This window comes from Heterocephalus glaber, unplaced genomic scaffold (assembly GCF_053883595.1).
Source record: "Heterocephalus glaber isolate CG9 unplaced genomic scaffold, H.glaber_assembly_v1.0 deba00001504, whole genome shotgun sequence".
Lineage (NCBI taxonomy): Eukaryota > Metazoa > Chordata > Mammalia > Rodentia > Bathyergidae > Heterocephalus > Heterocephalus glaber.
The window spans coordinates 6,810,620-6,830,217 of record NW_028258324.1 but is presented as its reverse complement, the minus strand read 5'-3'; the positions used below and the strand labels follow the sequence as shown (position 1 = coordinate 6,830,217).

The 19,598-nt window shown below is 37.8% G+C and overlaps 1 protein-coding gene across 12 annotated transcripts in view; it reads right to left on the bottom strand.

Moving 5' to 3' along the window:
• Atp2c1 (ATPase secretory pathway Ca2+ transporting 1) overlaps positions 1-19,598 on the bottom strand; it is a 141,592-nt gene that overhangs the window by 112,276 nt on the left and 9,718 nt on the right. For 2 of the 12 annotated variants that reach the window (XM_087186935.1, XM_087186936.1), the window contains exons 1-2: positions 8,884-9,134; positions 8,439-8,620 (exon numbers count right to left, since the gene is read on the bottom strand). The exons of 4 other annotated variants lie outside the window; for them this stretch is intronic. In XM_087186935.1, the coding sequence (XP_087043061.1) occupies positions 8,439-8,444 (6 nt within the window). In that variant the 5' untranslated portion in view covers positions 8,445-8,620; positions 8,884-9,134. Of the gene's footprint in view, positions 1-8,438; positions 8,621-8,741; positions 8,805-8,883; positions 9,185-19,598 lie in introns of those variants that run through there. 6 more of the 12 variants (XR_015441114.1, XR_015441115.1, XM_087186933.1 and 3 more) reach the window with 6 other exon arrangements.

Below are 19,598 nucleotides of genomic sequence, written 5' to 3'. Positions count from 1 at the left end.
AACAATTGCATATTATTGAAAACTATCAACTCTCAGTCCTACAGGTTTAAGATTAATGAGAATTTCTTTGCTGCCACAAAAGGTACTCTATTGCTTATACCATCTATTATTTTCTATTTTCAGTGGTTTTCCACAAAGGCTCATTTTTCTAACCAACTAGATAGTGAATGGTATGTTTAAAAAATCTTAGCTTAATATGAAAAACAAAAAGAACGTTATTTCTAAATTCTACCTATAATTCATAAAAGATTCCTTAGTAAGAGTCTAATAAATAGTTTACTAAACTCAAGAACCTCACCTATCAAAATTCCAAGCTATAAACGGGTAAATTAAAGCAAAGGAAAAGTAAACTATTTTTTTGTTTTTGTTTATGTTTTGTCCTAAATGGAAAAAGGTAGCAGCAAAGGATTTCCAGTGACTCCCAAAAAATGAGAATAGCACACAACTATATACATGTAAGCAGACATTATTAAACACTAAGCCTATGATTGGAATGTATCTCTGAGAGAACAGTATTAAAAATTAAAATATCGGAGGGATTGAGGCAGGGCAGGAGAATGGGGAAAAAATAAGAACCAAGATATATCATGTGCAGGTACAAATTCCCAATGATGAATGTCATCATACTGTATACCTAAAATGTACCAATAAACTTAATGAATTAAAAAAAATTAAAATATAGATGATCTCATCCCTAACATGCATTAAAGAACTGGCAGTAATATCACACCTTACAAAAGAGAGTAAAAAGGTATTAGATAATCAAAAGAAAGCCACCTAATGAAGGCTAACAATAAATACATGTAAGGAAGAGTTCAGAACTCCAGGAAGCGATCTATTTACTTGGAATTTTGCAAATGGACAGAAAGGGAAAGGGCATCACAGACTCAAAGTCTGGCACATTCCAGAATAAATAATTCAGGACACTTCAGCCACAACTTCAAAGGATAGTAAATCTGCTTTCAAGCATTTGCTTAACAGTTTTAAGAGCAACAGATAGATAGAAGAAGGGGAGAGAGAGGGGAGGGGAAAGGAAAATGAAAAGAATTAAGATGTGTTATGTACATGTACCAACTCCCCACAATGAACGCAATCGCTATGTACTACAAACATGTACTAATAAAAATTTTAAAGAGAAAAACTCAGAAAAAAAGAGAAACAGATAATAGGCAAAATGCATTTACAAGCTAAAAAGTAAAATTAAGAGTTGACCCTCTCTGACCAGTAGCTAAAATATTTAATCAAACTTTCAAATATTTTTGTCCACTACTACAAATACCAAAATTCAAAGTAGACTCAAAATCACAATTTGATAAAACTATGAGGAAAGAATTAAGATCATAAAAATTACTTTTTGGAAATCCAATTCATCTCTTAAAAAATATATGAAAAGTCTTGAAATTAGAATTTAAAAGATCAATGACCAAAAACAATTTCTCTAAATCTATTCATTTACTAAGGTAAAAGAAATTAGTATTTACTTGGCAGCTCTTTAATGCCAGGCACTTGTATACACTCTGCCTTGTTTAATCCTAACAAACCTAAGAGTTGTCATCATCATCTCTTTACAAATGAAGAAACCAAAGTTTAGCAGGTGTGCACTTGCGTACTGACGAATGTCTACCAACATCTCTGGTCTCCATCACCTGAATGCCAGTCACATTCCCACAGCTGTGACAACCAAAAATATCTCTCCACAGTGCCAAATGTTGGGGGGGGAGGGGTCACACCCAGATGAGAATCACTGATTTAGAGTAGAAGCCAACATTTTCATTCAAACAAAAATATTATGTACATGCCAAGACTGTTCAAGCTGACTAAGGGACAACTTGAGGATCTCTGCCCTCAAGAACTAACTCTGAACCCCTAGTCTTCCAACTCAACTAGTTTTATTTAAAACCTCTCCACACACAGCCCTACAAGATATGCACCATGGTTTCCGTAGTGTACTGGTTATCACATTCACCTTACACAAGATATGCACCATGATTTACACACTGGCCTCAGCCAGCCCCCAAATAAACTCACTCCCCCAACCATCATCAGTGGCATCTCCACTCACACACTTACACTGGCTTGACATCTTGTATCTGGTCACTGATCAAGTCCTGGTAGCCTTTCCTAAAGGTAAAATGGCTTTCTCATCCACCCCTACTCTCCATTCCCATCATTCTAATCCAGATACAAACCCACCTCTCCTTTCTTCCAAGAGAAGAAACCAGAAGGAACTAATTTCTCTTGGTCTCTCATGTGAATTAACTGTATACATAAAGATATCCTAAGAAAACTATCAACTTCAAGGGTGGGGATCTGGCAGAGCGGGAGTAGTTAACAAACACATCCTTTTCTGGGGATGGAAAACTGGAGTTTTCCATTTGGTAAGAGACACTCATTTCACAAGCCAGATGTCAACTCTCAATAAATACCAGCCCTAACAAGCAATAAGAAGAGGACATAGCAGAGATTAGTTTTCCACTGTAAAGCAACGTGCCTGCTATTTCTTGCATTTGTGCTATGAACAGCTTTTGCCTGCTCCAAGCAAATGTAGAAATGACACTCAACAGAGTAAGGAAGGTACAACTCCACAGAAAGTGTGAACCAAATAGTATCTTTTCCCCTGCAAAAACCTACATGAAACCAGGTAAAGCAAACATTCTGCTAGGGAAACACTAAAGAGATAACCAAGCAAAATCTAGCAGAATAACTGCACAACAGGAGACACATACATCTCATATATCACAAAATCCATCAATAAAATCACAGCATCAAAAGGCCAATTTATCTGTACTGCAAATCAGAGGCTCTGATTTAAGATGAGAGGAAATCCAGAACCTATTTCAAAGTTGATCTTGCCCTTAGGCAGAGAACTGTACTTTGTTCTACTAATGTTCCTTAGGAAATGCTTTATCCTTTTTAACATCAAGATACGTAAAATAAAGACACGTGAGAAATCCAATTTATAAAATTCACAACAGAATTAAAACTTATACTTCACATCTTTAAAATACAATGCTCAAAATGTGTTCAACAAAGGTGACACTCTAAATACTTTCATTTCATTTGAGTTTTCCTGTAAAGGGCTGAACAAAAACTAACAGTACAGAGTAGCAAATACTTTCAATATCTACACTATTCATGTTACTCTAATTTTATTAGCTTCTTTTAAATAACTAGATAAATAAAAATAATTTCTACTAGGGTGCTTCAATTATCTCAGAGATTCTCAAGAAAGTCACGTTAAACTTCTGCACTTCCTTCTGGGGCCACAAATTTAGGTTAAAACTTTTATGAAACGACCAAACATCAAACCAAAAGCCCTTACTTAAACAAACAATTATGATTACATAACTCCAATTCATGCATTACCTAATACCCATAGCCAGAAAAAAAACAGAAACTAAAATTAAATTAGATACCAGTTAGTCACCTGAAGATGCTTGTTACTGTCCTACTTTCTATAAACTGCTTCACAAGTTTTGCCTAAGCTAACCTAATTCAACACAATCTGAGTAATTTCCTTGTAATCCTAAAACTTATACCTTTGTCAATACCAATTTAAAGCCTCAAAACAGAAAATACACTAACAAAGGCATATAAACAATGGCCATAAAAATTCAAGAGGAAATGAATTTAGCTTTTTTTTTTTTTTTTAGAAATCCTTTCGCATGTGAAATGATGACATGAATCTGAGCGTTCACTCAACCATTTTTCACCTTACTGCGTTTTACCAACACTAATCCACATGAAAAGCACAAAGATAATTTGTCACAATTGATGCTTGAAACCATTATAAAAAGAATTGGTCTTTTAATAAAGTAAATGTAGGATTTCTTCAACTGATCCTTTTGATACTTTTAAGACATTTCATGTAAACTGAAGTGTAGAACTGTAATACTAGCACTCTGGGAGGCTGAGGCAGAACAATCTCAAGTTTGAGTTCCTCCTAAGCAAAAGGGCTGAGGATGTAGCTCAGTACAAAGGCTCTGGGTTCAATCCCCAGTACCAAGAAAAAAAGAAGAAATGTACTGCATGTAACAAGAATATAATTTAAAATTTGTCACAGCTAACTTTACCATCAAGCCAGTGTCACTTCAATCTTTAAAACAAAATTTAACCACATCATATTTAACCAAGAACTCAAAAGAGAATCAACCTTAGGTCCCAGGAGTGTGTTTCCTAGGAAACTATTTTGTTTCATTTAAGAGAGCTAAATTCTGCTCACAGTAAACGAATGATAAAAATATTAAAGACAAATCAAGTATTTAGGATTCAATTGTCACAAGGCTACTGCTTACAAATAACCTCTGCAACATACTTCCTCTGGTTAAAATTACTAGTTTATAAAATGCTGTCAAATACACAATCTCTTTTAGTTTCAAGTCTCTTCCAGGGTACTGATTAAAAGCAGGTTATTAACAAAACTACAAATAAACTACATTTTCCACACCTAATGACAAAATATTTTTATAATCTGATTTTTCCCAGTAAAAAAAAATACAACTAGTTTCTTTTCCTTTTTCTTTCTCTATTCTTGTACTTCCTCTGACCACCCTAACGTAATTTTTTCTTGAGACATATGTAGATGATTAACAATTTGAAACCTTAAGAAACTTTTTAAGAAATATAAATACATATGCTATCATTTTTAAACGCCAATCAAAAGATGGGATGGGGATTATTTTCTGGACCTATCAGCTCTGCCTATACTCAATATATGTATTGCTGAAGCCTATACTCTCAAATTAACTTTGTCCTGAAATTCTTAACATTACATTTCTACCTACTAGTCAAAGACACAATGCAATCAATATTAATTCATTTCATGTGCATAAAATTTACATTACGTTTTCTATGGGAAAGGCCTCATTTATTTCAAAGAATGAATCCATTACTGGAATGCATATACTATTTGCAAAATTTTCTAGTAAACATTTTCTACAAAACCATCCCGTGAAACATGCTGTCAATCTTTAAAAATCAGAAAAAAAGGTATTTGTATGTGCACTTCAGATTTACTAGTTAGTAACTATTTAGACTTAAAATCTCAACAGGAGGAGCATGAATTCAGCTTGGACTATATGGCGAGACCCTGTCTTAGAAAGGCAGAGGAGGGATGTCAAAGGATCTGGATAAAATCCTAACTCATAAATGGATGACTAGGCCGAATCCATGAAATTAACACTTCAAACATTCCTAATAACTGGCATGAAGTATTCATGAAGCATCCTGGAGTCTATATAGCTTAAAAAGTCTAAATGTGTCCTGGGAGAAAAGTCCAGAAGTATCAAAACAAGTGCCAAGAAAAATACCACTGTTGAAGGAAGTACAGGGATAAAGCCATTTTCTTTCTTTTCTTTTTTTTGGTACTGGGGATCGAAATCGGGATCTTGCGCTTGCAAGGCAGGCACGGGAATCACTGAGCTAAATCCCCAGCCCATTTTCTCTTGTAATGTGACCACTGCAGATATGTCATGCTACCTGGGAAACTTCATGGTAATGCTCTACGATGCCACTATCAATTCTACACTGTTCACACTTGCAGATATCTTATACACATACATACTGAAGGACTGTGTTTCTGGAAAACAGCATCATTCAATCACTTGTGAAAACAGTGTGTCAACCACTACTCTGGCCATTTAACATACGAGGCTTCACTTATCACTCATACTAACCCTCCAAGAGGGCAATATCCCATTTACAGACGATTAAACTTGGAAGCTAAGAAAGCTTAGAAGTGTAACTTGTCAGATTTTTAAGAAAGAAAAAATTACCTATCTCTTTCTACACTGGCTCAAGGCATCTTGGTAGAATCCTTCCTTTTTCTGGATGCTTAACACAGTAACACTAACACTAAAGAAAATTCCTCACGGAACTTCACCCATCACTTAACTAAACTGACCACTTCATCCAGGGTACTCTAGCCACTGCTGTTTCCTGTTCCAATATTCAACAGCTGCAACATATATGCCAGGGGACATATTAGTATGCATCCAGTGGGATAGGCTAGTTATATGTACTAAGCACTTACTGTACGCCAGATACTGTTTCAAATGCTTACAACAACCTCATAAGCCAGATTCTATCATTACCCTTATTTTTATAAAGAAACTGAAGCACACAAAGCTTTAATAATTTGCACAAGGCCAAATAATGTTAAATGGAGACTCACCATTCAAATCAGACCTCCAGGCCCCATAACCCATGCTCTTAAACTGTATGCTTTCTCTCTTTCAAAAGGGAGAAACCCTTCACTTAAGGCTTTTTCATTTAATGCTCTCAACTTTGTGAGCTAAACACTATAAATCCCAATTTACAGATGAGGAAAAGGAGGCTCAAAAAAGTGAAGTAATTTGCTGAAAGTAATTGAGCATTTAAGTAGTAAAAACAAGATTTAAATACATTTTTGTTTCACACTTCCAAGCTGTTAACACTGTATCAGGTCAAAGGAGGGTACAAACTATAAAAAGATAAGAAATATCAATCTATGTATTTAAGATGGTCAATCACTTTTGAAAATTTCTAGGCTACATACAAGTTCTTTTTAGAAGACATTTTTATGTCTAAACATGAAGAAAGGAAAACACATGTCATGATAGTGAGAGAGTGACAAAAATGGTCTAATGATGGTTAAAAATAATGGAGCAGAAAGCTTCACAAGTTTTTAAGACTTGTATAATATTTTATTATGAAGCCACATCATTCATTTTTGGTTATAAAATATGACACAAGAATGTATTATATTATCTCACACCCACCCACCTCCCAAATCAATAATGTTTTATTACTCAGGCTCTTCTGAAAACATAAAGAAAGAAAACCAAGCTGGATGTAGTGGCATAAGCCTGTAATCCCAGTACTGGGGAGGCTGAGGCATGAGGATTCTGAATTCGAGGCCAGCATTAGGCTACACAGCAAATTTAAGCTAGCCAATACTATAGCAAGACCCTGTCTGGGAAAAAAAAGGAGAAAGAAAGAGAGACAGACTACACACACACACACAAACACACACACATTCAACAGCTAAAAATCCACCTACTTTAGGGCCACTCTCTTTTAAATCTGGTAACATTCTGAAAATAGAAGCTCACAAATGTACATTAAATTTCAGATGTTACTGATTTTTCCTACCAAGAAATAGGTATATGAATGCATTTAATATTGTCTCATGCAAAGTAATTTCCCTTTCTTAAACCTATAAACTAAAAGACAAAGAGAAAAAGGATCAGAAAAGCAATTTTCCATACCACCAGACAAAAACATAACTGCTTTGAAATGCTGTTTCTCAAGACCCAATTAGACAGCATAACTCCTCTGCAGTTATACACGTTGGTATTTCAGAAAATGTCTCCCACCAAACATCTATCCAGAGTAAAATTGGGTAATGTAATCAGGCCTCTCATTAGAATTCCTACATATCCAGAGGTTTCAGATAGCAAAACACATTACTGCATCTATAAGAAACATCGATTTTAAAATCACCAGTCCTACTTAGACAATCAAGCTTACATTCTCAACAACCAAAACACAAATTAGAAGCAGCCAGCAGCTCAACTGCAGCTCCTCTGTACCAGATACAGATTTTAAAAATCAAAAAATTCAAGAGAAAAACAATAATATGTTAAGCATCTGCATCTTGTAGCCCAATGAGAAAAGGAGAGGAAGGGAAAGGGATTATCACACATAATCCAGAAGTCACTCCAAAGAATAAGTCTGATTGTTCAGAAAGGAAAAAATAATTTATTCAGAGTGGTTTATCAATTTCTAAACCTTACCAGTGCTATGTGTAAGAAGCATTAACTATATTAAGAAGGGCAAAAGAAATAACACGTGAATGATAATCTATTGCATCCAAACTCTACTGTGGACAAACAGGTTCCACTGTCAACCTCTTTCTCTATGTTGTTTTGAAACAGGGGAGAATTTAAGGAAGATCACCTCACAAGATCTCATTAAACTCAGAGTTGATTTTTGTGGATTGGAAATATGTTTTTCCAAAGGTAGAGATCAAAACCGTATTCCTTCCTATAAATGAATTCAGTCACACATCAGAGCAAGGTTCGATACGCAAATATACAGGTTCGATCCTTTCCATTTCCACTCCCCCTCTTCTCAGATGATTCCTTTCCAACTGCTACTTACACATATATAGACGCTATCTAAAATGAAAACTTCCCTTACGTTCCCTAAGCTAAAGAAAATGGGAATTTCCCCGGAAAGCAGAATCCAGCTTTCACCCATAGAACCTTAATCCCCGAAATACCTCGTTACCAAAACAAATGCTAGATATTCTTAGAAAACAAATCCTCCCTCGGACACTTTACATGCAAAGAAAAAAAAAATCACGAAAATAAAAAGGTGGAAAAAGAAAAACAACTTAAAAGCAAACCACCACACCCTCAAGTCTGCGTTGCAACCCATCTGCCAGGGCCCTTTACCTTCATTTTCCATCGAAACTGCACCCGGGTTGATGGCTACAAAGTCTTTAGTGTCAGCCTCGGCCACACTGGGAACAGAGAGAGCAGAGGACAAGGAAGAGAAGCCCCCGGAATCCCAGGCTGTCACCCCCGCTCCCGGCCACGCGTCCCACGGATGCTCCCACCACCCCTAGCAGCAGCATCTGCAAGAGAAATCAGGAAAAGCGGCGCTGACGACGGGGGAAGAGGGCGACCCCCGCCCGCCGGCCCCGCCACCTCCTCTGGGCCGGATTCCGAGCCGCCCGCAACGCCCCCCTCTCACACCGGCGGGGCCGCGCCCCACCGCCAGGGCATCCGCGGACGCCTCTTTCCCTCGAGACCTGGAAGTTTCTGGAAATAGGGACAGGAGATACTACCAGGGCCCTCCCAAAACCCTGGACCCCTCCTCCGGGCCGCGAGAACTCACTCGCGGGGCTCGCAGGGGCGCCCCGCACGCCTCGGGCGTAGAGGAGCTGCTCGAAGCGCGGTGGCCCAAAGGCAGGAGCCAGCTCGCGCGGAGAGAGGAAGCGAGCAGGAAGGACAGGGAGGGAAGGGAGAGGAGGTGAGGGAGCCGTCACGATCTGCCCCGCCGGCTTCGCGCCACCGTGATGGTCTGCTCCCGCCTCCGCCTCCTGCGCTCCGCCCCTCTCCGCCGCCGGGCCCCCCCACCCCCACGCTCCCGGCACTGCAGGGCCCGGGGAGGCCCTAGCTTTGTAGCCACTACTTCCGCTGCGAGAGGCGCGTGCGCAGGCGCATTCCCATTCACGGGTGGCCGGACGGAAGTGAAGTGAAGGCCGAGCCAGCGGCCGGGAAGGTTCGCTCTTTATGATGGGACTGGTTTCGTAGGAGGGTTCACGGGATTGGCCGCCCGTCTAGTCCCTGCCTGCCGTGTGGCGGCTCTCCACTGACCTCGAGAACAGTACCTGCTCGTTTTTACACACCGACTGCGCGCGAAGGTTGGCGGTCCGCCCTCCCCCGCGCCATCCACTCATTCCCACCGCACGGACAAGCACAATTATGGCCGCTGTCCCAGAGGCGTTTGAGCGCGCTCAACAAAGTCGACAGGGAAGCCTCTCCGGTTGGGCGGCCGTCATAATCTCACAGCGACGCGGGGGAGCTTCCGAGCAAGGGCCGAGCCCCGAGAGGTGCGGTGTACCTGCTAGGGACCTGGCCGCAACGAACAGCCATCCGCGCCTCGCACCCTCACGCTCAAACACCTGCTCTAGCGAAAGCAGGTGGCCACGAGCGACTTCCACAAACTGTCTATAGGAAGGACGTGCTTCTGTGCCCGTGTGTAATGAAAGGCCAAAGTTAAGACTCAGCGAGGAAGGACCCCTTCAGTTTTTCGTTCAAGTAGGGAACTAGAGCAAAGCTGGAACAGCAACTAGTAACGAATCGTCCAGCGATTGAAGCTGAAGAACTAGCAGTACCGTTGGCCGCTAGCCATGTCTTGCTACATGAATTTTTCACTTGCACAGCACCTCATAAGTGTTGCTTGATTGATTGGTTTTATGAAGCTTTGGTGAGCCAGACGCAGTAGCCATTGAACCGAAGTCTTCTCACACCTGTGTCCACTAGGGGGCAAAGCTACACCTGGTGAGATTCTGTTCATCCTCCAAAGAACCCTGGGCGGCTCCAAGTAAAACCTCTCCCCTGTGTGCTAGAGGTATTTTCCCCATCAACGTAAAATAAATGTACTCTGCTGCCTGTTTTCATATGTTTGATTCCCCAATAAACTAATCTAGGGTCACAATTTTGGTCAGCTTCTACCTTTACTTTTTTTTTTTTTTTTTTTAAGAAATGGTGAGCTTTTATTCAGCGAGGTCGCTTTTCAAAGCTGCACCATCACAAGTAGATTTCTATTCTAAAAGTTACACACTTTGGATTGCATGCTTAGTGACTTTTGTCTCCACAGTGGCACTATAAATGTATGCCTTGTACAGTAAATGTGCCATCTCATGCTCAGTGTTACCAGTTATTAGTTACTGTACTTACTGACAGTACATTTTATCTAGAGCAGCTTTTCATTACTCCTATTCCTAAACCAAAAAGAACTGGATAAGGCAACTTTTCAGGAAAATTGTTACATACTCATTTTTTAAATTTCGTTCTTAATCCACTTTTACTCGTCTCACAAATCCCTAAGCTTAGAGGCATCGAAGAGCCTGAAAGGTTAGCTCATTGTTCAGCCTTTTACTTGATCCTTAGCTTCATCAACATGATCTCTACCAAATGATTCTTTGTTCTGCACCAGAACATCTCCACCAAGCTAGCTATCGTCAGTAGTACCATATGTGATTTCTGTGTACATAAAAGACAGCATTTATTGTGCATATTTATAAATTTTATACATAAATAGCATTAACACTATTCAAACCAGAGAAATGGGAAATGCTTAGGTCACAAACTAAAGATACCCTCTTCCTTCTCCCAACATCTCAGACTGAGCTAAACTGCTATGAGATTGTTGTAGCCATTTTCACCTCCTCATGTTAGGGGAACTATGTGCATTATAGCAAGGCATGGTGGCACATTCCTGTAATCTCAGCACTCCAGCGCCTGAGGCAGGAGGATCACTGTGAGTTTGAGGCCAGCCTCAGCTAGTGAGTACAAAACCAGCCTGAACTACATAGACCCTATCTCAACAACAAAAAAGTAAAATATATGTGCATGACAAATGTAAATTTTATGTGTGCACATGCACATGTACACTTGTGCGTGCGCACACACAGTGACCTTCCTTCCCTTATAAGATTGTTGTAAGGATCTGAAAAAAGACAGGTTATAAATTAAAACCACAGTAAAAGTATGTGTTTATCATACATAGATACAAGCAAAAGACTGAAATATTAGCTAGTTTGAGATTGATGGTAATGAAAAGGGTTTTTTGGTTTTTTTGTCAGAGGGGTTTTTTTTTACTTAGAAATCAATGCTGTAAAATGTTGGTTTTAATTCTTTTGTTCTAAATAACTTACAAAATCAAATATATCTACCAAAAAAAATGGTTACAGGGGCTAGGGATGTAGCTCAGTGGTAGAGCACTTGCCTAGCATGTGCAAGGCTCCACCACCATCAAAAAAAAAATTGTTACATGAGCAATGAAGGGAAAATTGTCATACCTCTCTTCTTGGGAGAAATATTACAAATGGGAAGATTGAGGAAGAATGATCATGAAAAGAAAGAATGGTCATAGGTCATTTAAACTGCTTTATTTGAAAAACGATAGAGGCATCTTATTGTCCATATCAAATCTGATAGCTGGTATTTTTATAAATTTGAATGGATGATAAAGGAATATGTGCTCCTTTAGGATTTGCAAACTAAAACTTGGAAAAGTTTATTGAAGATTTTTCCTCAATTAATGTCTTCTTTTAAGCTGTTTTAAACACTAAAGCACCAAAGATTAATAGTTAATAAATTTCACCTCACTGCTGGAAAAGAGGTTTTCTTGAGTTTTGCTTTGTTTTGGTGCTTAGGACCAAATCCAGGGCTTTCTGCATGTGATACACACACTCTTATCACTAAGGTGGACACCCAGGCCCAGAAATTATCATTTGATATTTTTTAAGTTCAGTAGTTTTTACAAGACACAACACTTCATAAACTTACTCCAACAGAAGCTTCTTACAGATAAAGGATATAATGAGTATCAGGTTTGAAGAAATATTGTCTTACCACAAAAAATGTCATATGAATACAATGTCTAACAACTACCTACCAGAATTGCTATAAATCTGCTTAGTTTTTTTGTACTGATGTTTGTTTTTTGTTTGTTTGTTAGGGGAAGGAGAGTTGAGACAGGTTCTCGCTATATAGTCCAGGCTGGCCTCACACTCAAGATCCTCCTGCCTCAGCCTCCCAAGCGCTGGGATTAAGACATATGCCACTACGCCCAGCTAGTTTCATGTATTAGCAGTGCTAGAGTAAAAGTTGAAGGCAATAAAAAGTTGGAGAGCTCCAATATGAGCTTCCTATGTTTGGTTGGTTTTAACAGAACACAGATCACCAAGTTCTCTACGAATATCATTCACAACATACCATAGCCTTTTATGCACTTAACTAACTTCCCAAATGTGAATTGTTTGACCAAAGTGAGGAGCATATACTAAAGAATTTAAAGTATATTCTTTATTTTTAAGAGGCTTATATTGAGTATAACTCACTTTCTCCATTCAACAAGTTCTGCACCTATACTGTTACTGGGATCTTTAGCGTATTCACCAGTCCTCTGGTTGAAGGTAAGAGTGGATCGGTGTGCAGTTGAGGATAAGAAGGGGGAAGAGAACAAAGTGTGTGTGAAATCCAAGAGTCAACGCTAATCTTCATTATTTCCATAGAAAAAAGACATACAACATTCCACATTATATAACCCCTCACATTTGTTTTGAGATATAAATGTACCCTGTTAAAGAGCTATCATTCTGGGGGCTGGGAGTAAAGGTCAGTGTTAGAGCATGTACTTAGCATGCATGAGAACCTGGGTTCACTCCCTAGAACCAAAAAACATCATAAATAACCATCCTGTCTGGCTTCCAAACGGTCATTATAAGTACTTGTTGTTGAATGAATAAACATAATCCCACTTGGCTGCTTGCTTCCTATGACCAAACTAAAACCTGAACATCTACTTGCCTGTAAAGCAAAGAGGAGTTAAGGGATTTTAAGTAGTATGACAATGAACATACATCCCCTAAACCACAATGGGGTTACTAGAACCACTTGGTCTAAACAAGAATAAGTCCTAATCTTTATTGTGTGCAATCTAGAGCATGTAAAATTGCATAATCAGATTTTGATCCCAAGTGACTTTTAGTACTGGAAACTAAAAGATAACGTTGAGGTTGTTGTTTCCATGCAAGTAGAAAATTTCAGCTGAGCCTGTGCTTTGGATTTTGAAAGCATGCATATCAATGCCTGACAAAACAAACTATAGTAGTTTCCAGCACAGTCGTTAGTCATTACTTTAAGTAAGGATCAAGTAATTTACTCTTAATTCCTGGACAAGACAGTTAGGAGGCTGTTCATAAGCAATAGGCCATAGGACAGCCAAGTAAATTAATTTGTCACTGGCCAGTATCTTCCAACTTTGAAAGCTTTGCTGATGGATTTTTTGTCTTAAATACCTGATAACAATGGGAGAGATTCCATACCATTTGCAGGCCCCTGGCTTGTTTGTAGTTATTACAAGGCTGCCTTCCTTCATTGAAATGCTTTCTCAATTTCACATCAGAAACAGTTCTAATCTCTCTTTATCCTACTGCATACTGGTGTGTGAAAGAGCCTTGGGAAAGGTCACATTTCCTCTTACTTCAAAGTGGCACATTTTTGCACTTACAACTTTTCTATCCCAACTAGAAATTAAATACTTTTTTGCAAAGCTTGCATCTTTGCCTAAACTTGTCCCATGTCCTTCCATGCTCCCTGCAGCAATCATCTCTCCCCACTGTACTTCCTGTTGTGAAAGTAAATAAGAAAAAAAATGCACAAAAATGCCATTATGATAATAAATTAGAGAAGGATTTGGCACAGAAATAGCCCAAGGCTTTACAAGCATTCTGAAGTTTAGCTCTGAAAATCATGCTAACAGACCATCACTCCAACTGAGCCTACTACACAAAATATGGAACCTACATCAAAGAGATGGTTTACAAGATAATGGAACTAGAAGTGGAAATTGCAATTTGGCAATATGGTTTGGGAGCTAGAAAAGGAAAATTACAAATTGATAGCAAAGAGTTTTTGCAACACAAGCAAATTGTTAAACCTTAAAAGATTAGAAAATGCTTCAGGTGGAAAACTAGAAGCATTTATTTACAGTATGCCTTCAGGTAACTATTTTTGCTTTCTGATTATAAAAGGCAATGCTTGTGTAGCCTATGCCAGGAGATACTAAGAATGATTTAATACTGTCAAATGTCTTACACTGTTTTAGCATGAACTGGGAAGATGAAGGTGGCAGGGTAAGGGAGGCTTTTCTATAGGGTAGGAACAAATAAACTGAAGTGCAAATTTAGGGGATTTTTTGGCCCCCTTAGCCCCCAATTCAAGTGACTGTATGCAAAACTTGTCTAAGAAACTACTAGCAGGAGTAACAGCATTCTAAATGAGCACTGTCCAGAAGAACTGACAAACTAGAAATGGCACCATACCCTCTGAAGAGAATAAAGAGCACTCTCTATTATATGCCAAATGATAAAGTCCATCTTGTAATGAACGTTATGAGCAATGCTCAATTATACATTCCCTTCCAGGATCATTAAGTCTTTCTCAGAGTGTAGCCCCACTACTACTAGCATCGTAGTGGAACTTAGCCAAAATGCACATTCTCAGACCACACCAGGACCTAGTAAATCAGAACTCTTAGTTTATACTCAACAACCTGTGATTTAACAAGTTTTCCCTGTGACCCTGAGTACTTAAAAGTGCTGCAACCATCTTCTTATCCCTCTGTTGGCCCTTCCTCAAGGAAAAGCCAGTACCAGGGATGGCAAAGTAGTGATGGGAAGAAGCCAGTTCCCTTAACATGAAATTAAGCTAAAAAATCAACTAAACTTGGAGCCTGCCATACCACTGGACTTCTTTCAATGTGAGACAATAAATTACATTTTCTGTTACTTGCAACTAGAAACACTCAAATTGATATATTAAATGAGAAAAAAATGATTTAGCTAAACATGTGAAAATCTAATTGATTGATGTTTTGGCTATTTCTATTAAAGCTAAAGGAGTTTAATATGGCATAGCCAAATGCTAAAATGTTAATTACTGAAAATGCTAAAGGCAATGTTAACTAATGGGAAGTTATAGAATAAGATGTAAATTTTAGAAAACTGAACAAGCTGGTACACATCTGTAATCTCAGCATTCTGTGAGACTGAGGCAGGAGGACTGCAAATTTAAGCCTAGCCTCAGCAATTTAGAAACTTAGTAAAGCCCTGTCTCAAAATAAAAAATTTTAAAAGGGATAGAGATGAAGCTCAGTGCGAAGGTCCTAGATTCAATCCACAGTGCTGAGGAAAGAAAATGACTGGACAAAGGAGTGTGTTTTGTAAAATTAAGAACTAGATTAGAAGATAAAGTAAAAAACTGACCATTGACTTCAAAGTTCTGTTTTTTCTTATTACTAATTGGGAATATTTTAAAACTATATTAATGGGATTTTAGAATTTTTACTTTCTTACGTACTTATGTGCCCTGGCACCAAGAATTTTGGAAATTTTGGGAGGTGTCAGAGATCAAATCCAGAGCTTCATGTGTGTTAGGAAAGTGCTCTAATACTGAACTACATGCCCAGTCTTTCCTCTTTTAATTCTTCAATTAATGATTATTTAGTGACATATTCTGCTAAGAAATTATGTCTATACCTTCCTAAAATATTAAGTAAGTCTCCCTCCCAGACAGACTTGATTCTTAATATTTTAGGATTTACACATCAACTTATTTTTATTATCTGATTTAGAGCAGTTAAAAAGCTATAATATTTGGGGTTTTTTAAAAAAAAAACCTACACATATTCTTCCCTAGTTAAAATTATCAGACTGCTCGTGTGTGTGTGTGTGTGTGTGTGTGTGTGTGTGTGTGTGTTGGAGATTGAACCCAGAACCTCACACATGCTAAGCTTATACTCTACCACTGAGCTAAACTCCCCAAAATGGGCATTTTATCCCTGAAAAAGTGCAAAAATGCTTGGAAAGGTAAAGATGCCAATATTTCACATTTTATTAAAGCATTTTCATTACCTTTTGGGAAATGAGAATCAATTTTCAATGAACAACCACCAAAACTACACATTTGTTTAGAGCTCTTCAGTTGACGGGTCATTTCCATGATGCAGCTGTATTTAATTCTCACAATCTTGTGAGGCAAACAGGCCAGGTCTCATAAATTGTTTTTTATACCTGACAAAGCTGAGACTCACACAGGTAAATCTCCCTGCACAAGAATTTCTCACTGTTCAGTGTCAAAATTAAGAGTCTTGAGTGTAATTTCCTTCATGCTTCCACAATGCCCTATTAGAGAACATATAGAAAGCTGCCCTGTTTATTGAATTGTCTTTTGCAGTTCATCTTGTTTCATTAAATTTCTGCCTTTTTCAATTAAAAGTGGTCCCATGCAACATTGATGGAGACCAACTCCCAAGTGTAGGGAAGATATCTGCCCTGTAGCTAATTTGAGGACACTCAAGACTATATTAATAAAGTCATTGCCTTTTTGGTCATTCTTGGTCATTGTCTACATCTATTCACTTGTTCATATTTGTCTTCAGGCTCCATTACTGAGAATTCATGTTCCAAGCAGAATCTGTTCAAGAATCCCTTGGGTTTGTCTTCTCATATTTGAAAAGTGCTGCTAAAATGGGAATGTAATTTTATGAATAAGTAATCACAGACAAGCATTTTAGAGAGATTATTTAGAAGGTAATTGAGACATGTTCATTAACATGCTCTATTGAAAAATCAACAGAATACATATTAAACACATGTTGTAGGATCTAAAAGCCACTAAGCAGTGTTAGGAATACCAATTTTACCTTTCCAGTTAAATTGTTGTTGTTCTGCATCTTTTATAGTCATATTTGCATACTAACCAGAGTAAGGATAAGGGAATTTTTAAAAATATTAAGATGTCATAGTGGGTTTAGATCATATAGAGGACATCACTATTACACTCTTTTTATGTTCATAATATAAATCAACAACTAAAATTCTCAGTTGCCACATCAGTTTAATCAGTAAACTTCTATAAAATAAGGAAGTAAATAGATTAGAATACATTTTCAATTAGACTCTTAGAGCAAAGACTTTACTTAATTATTTCTTGCATTAGGAAGCATCTCATAATACTAGCCATGGGACCATAGCAATTGAAAATGGTCAGTTAAGAACCCACTAAACCGTGAGACATTGTAACTATTTTCCTGGCTTTGACAGAAGCAGATTCCTACCACCTGGAAACTTACAGAAAATGCACATACATGGGCCCTACCCCCTGAATCACCCACTCCGGAGCCGTCGTCCAGCAGTCTGTGCTTTAACAAGATCTCAAATGATTCCAATGTATGCTCAGGTCTAAGTACCGATTTACAGGAAGCATAAAACTTTCATCTAAAAATATTGTTGATCATGCTAACAGTATTTCATTCTAAAAACAGTGTGAGTGTATATCAGTATCTTAAACCTCCTCCAACTTTCTTAAATCATACAGGGGTATGAACTTTTTTGAGTATATACCTATTAGCCTAAAGCCAATTATTGTAAAATATGAAGGGAAAGAGCTTTAAGATCATGAAGAGATTGTGTTTTTTCCTCCTTCTTAAGTAACTGCATATCACATTAGCATAGCCTTGGTTTGAGAGAATGAGGACAAAAGCTAGACAGCAATTCAGTAGAAATGGCGATATAGTTGTAATCCCAAATGTGAAGTCAGTCTTTTTTTCTTATTCCAGATCAGGACCTTAGGAACAATGCTTCTTTGACAGGGGTATCAGGGTTTAGCAGTACAAGTAAGATGAAAGAAGAGTGATAAAAGCTTTACAAAGTAAACAGAAAATGCAATTCTGTTGAAAGAAGGTCTTCCTCAGAGAAAGTTTCATTTAAAAAAAAATTTTAAAGCTGTGTAACATTTCCCAGGCTATAAAAAATTTTAAGTACATTAAATGCAAATTTTACTTTGGAGACAGAGCAAAAAGAAGTTTTTAACACTGATGAAAGGGATTTAAATTATTTGTACTATTAAATCATTTTAAACAACTCAGTTGTAAATGTATGTACTCATTATATAAGGCTAAAATATTTCAATAATTTGCTGTATTTATTCTGAGATGTATTTATAAGCCATGACATAGCTCAATGGTAAATATTGTTAAGACAGGTAATGGGACAGGACATAATTATAAGCACTGCTTACATTTAAGGACAGTTATCCATAAAAACAATAAAGGAGGATTTATGAAAAAGCTGGACATTTGAATACATTAAGGAAAAAATCCAGCAGGAAAAGCAAATAAAGAGGTGACTTTTTCGAGAGAATCAAAGTTACAGTAACTGTGTTATAATTGTAAATAACAGATGAATTTGCAAAAGCTTAATTACATCTTACTGAATTTTCAAAGAGTTTCTTTAGTGCTGTTACAGTTTTTCTATTGTGTAGTTTTTAATAGCAATAACCTGCTCTTTCTCCCTGTGTGTTAACTGGGCTGCTTGGAAGGATAGTAAATGATGTGTTTAATATTAATTAGACTGACGTGGTAGTATTGAGGTCTACTTGTATTTGCAAATAATCCTTTGCAAATAATAATGCTTTCAAAGATAAATGGGGACAGAGGAAATAGGGACCCTTGAGGTTTAATGGTACCATAATATGTCCATCTCCATCATTTTGCTTACAAAATACACTGAATGAACATCCTCTGCTTCATTTAATGAGATTGAGAGCTGAAGCTGCTTAGAATATTACCTCATTTATCAATTTTTTTCCACTACTGGGGATGGAACCTAGGGGTACTCTATCCCCAGCCCTTTTTATTTTTTCTTTGGTGACAGGTTCTTATTAAGTTGTCCAGGTTGGCCTTGAACTTGAGATCCTCCTGACTCAGCCTTCAGAGCAGCTGGGATTTCAGGTGTCCATGACCACACCCAGCATGTATCATCTTTTTGAAGCACCCCATGCCATGGATGCTTGTGTACTATCATGTAATACCATTTTGTTGTTGTTACTGTTGTTGTTGTTGATATATTCTTCCTGCAGAGCTAGGTTTTTTTGGAAGCCAACAAAGGTTAAGCTTCATGGCTCCTCATTTTAGAAGTCCCTTTCAAGACCCTGAGAGACTAGTCATGTTCTTGTGGGCTTATGTTTTGGTAAGATTTGCAAAAACTATTTTAGTGCAATTGATTTTAGAGCACACTTTTTTGTTGACTTTCCCTCCACCACAATTCTCTTCTCAGGTAGCATGGAAGTGAGAATGGGTATAATTCTGGATCTGGCTAAATGAACTCAAGATGGTGATGTGTTTAGATTTTGTTTGAAGTAGAGTATATAAATATATAAATATGGTTGTAGTCGTGTGTGTAGTTAAGTTATTGCTAACTGCTTTGAAGCAGAAATGACATCCAAAAATATTGCCTGTACATTGGGCCTGAAATC